This window comes from Entamoeba nuttalli (genome assembly GCF_000257125.1).
Source record: "Entamoeba nuttalli P19 unplaced genomic scaffold asmbl_3097, whole genome shotgun sequence".
Classification (NCBI taxonomy): domain Eukaryota; phylum Evosea; order Mastigamoebida; family Endamoebidae; genus Entamoeba; species Entamoeba nuttalli.
The window spans coordinates 6,583-6,992 of record NW_008575831.1 but is presented as its reverse complement, the minus strand read 5'-3'; the positions used below and the strand labels follow the sequence as shown (position 1 = coordinate 6,992).

Below are 410 nucleotides of genomic sequence, written 5' to 3'. Positions count from 1 at the left end.
TCAAAACGGAATTCCAAATGCTACAAAAATATTATTGTTATGTGGAGAAGCACCAGAAGCTAATTTCACTTCATTAATGAATTCAAAAGGGGTTGAAGTTATTCCAGTGAAAAGTGACTTATTATACAATGGAGCAGTTCTTAGATACGTTGTAATACAAAAATATCTTGAAGAAAATAAAGAAAAATATGACAGGGTATTTGTTGCAGACTTAAGAGATGTATTTTTCTTTGCTGATGGATTTGCTACATTTTCAGATAATCAATTATTTTTAAGTTACGAATGTACTCGAAATAACCGTGGTGATCTTCGATGTTTCACTTTGGATATACGTATTAATAAAAAATGGATGAGAGATAGTGTTGGTAAAGAGGTTTCAGAGTTATATGCAGCAAATAAAACAAGGATTA

General features: G+C 30.5%; 1 protein-coding gene across 1 annotated transcript in view; it reads left to right on the top strand.

The window, feature by feature from the left end:
• The window catches only part of ENU1_054950 (hypothetical protein), a gene marked incomplete at both ends in the record, with an annotated part of 1,062 nt that overhangs the window by 332 nt on the left and 320 nt on the right, over window positions 1-410 (top strand). The window contains one exon of the mRNA XM_008857968.1: window positions 1-410. This exon is cut by the window's left edge and continues 332 nt beyond it; it is cut by the window's right edge and continues 320 nt beyond it. Within this exon, the coding sequence (XP_008856190.1) occupies window positions 1-410 (410 nt within the window).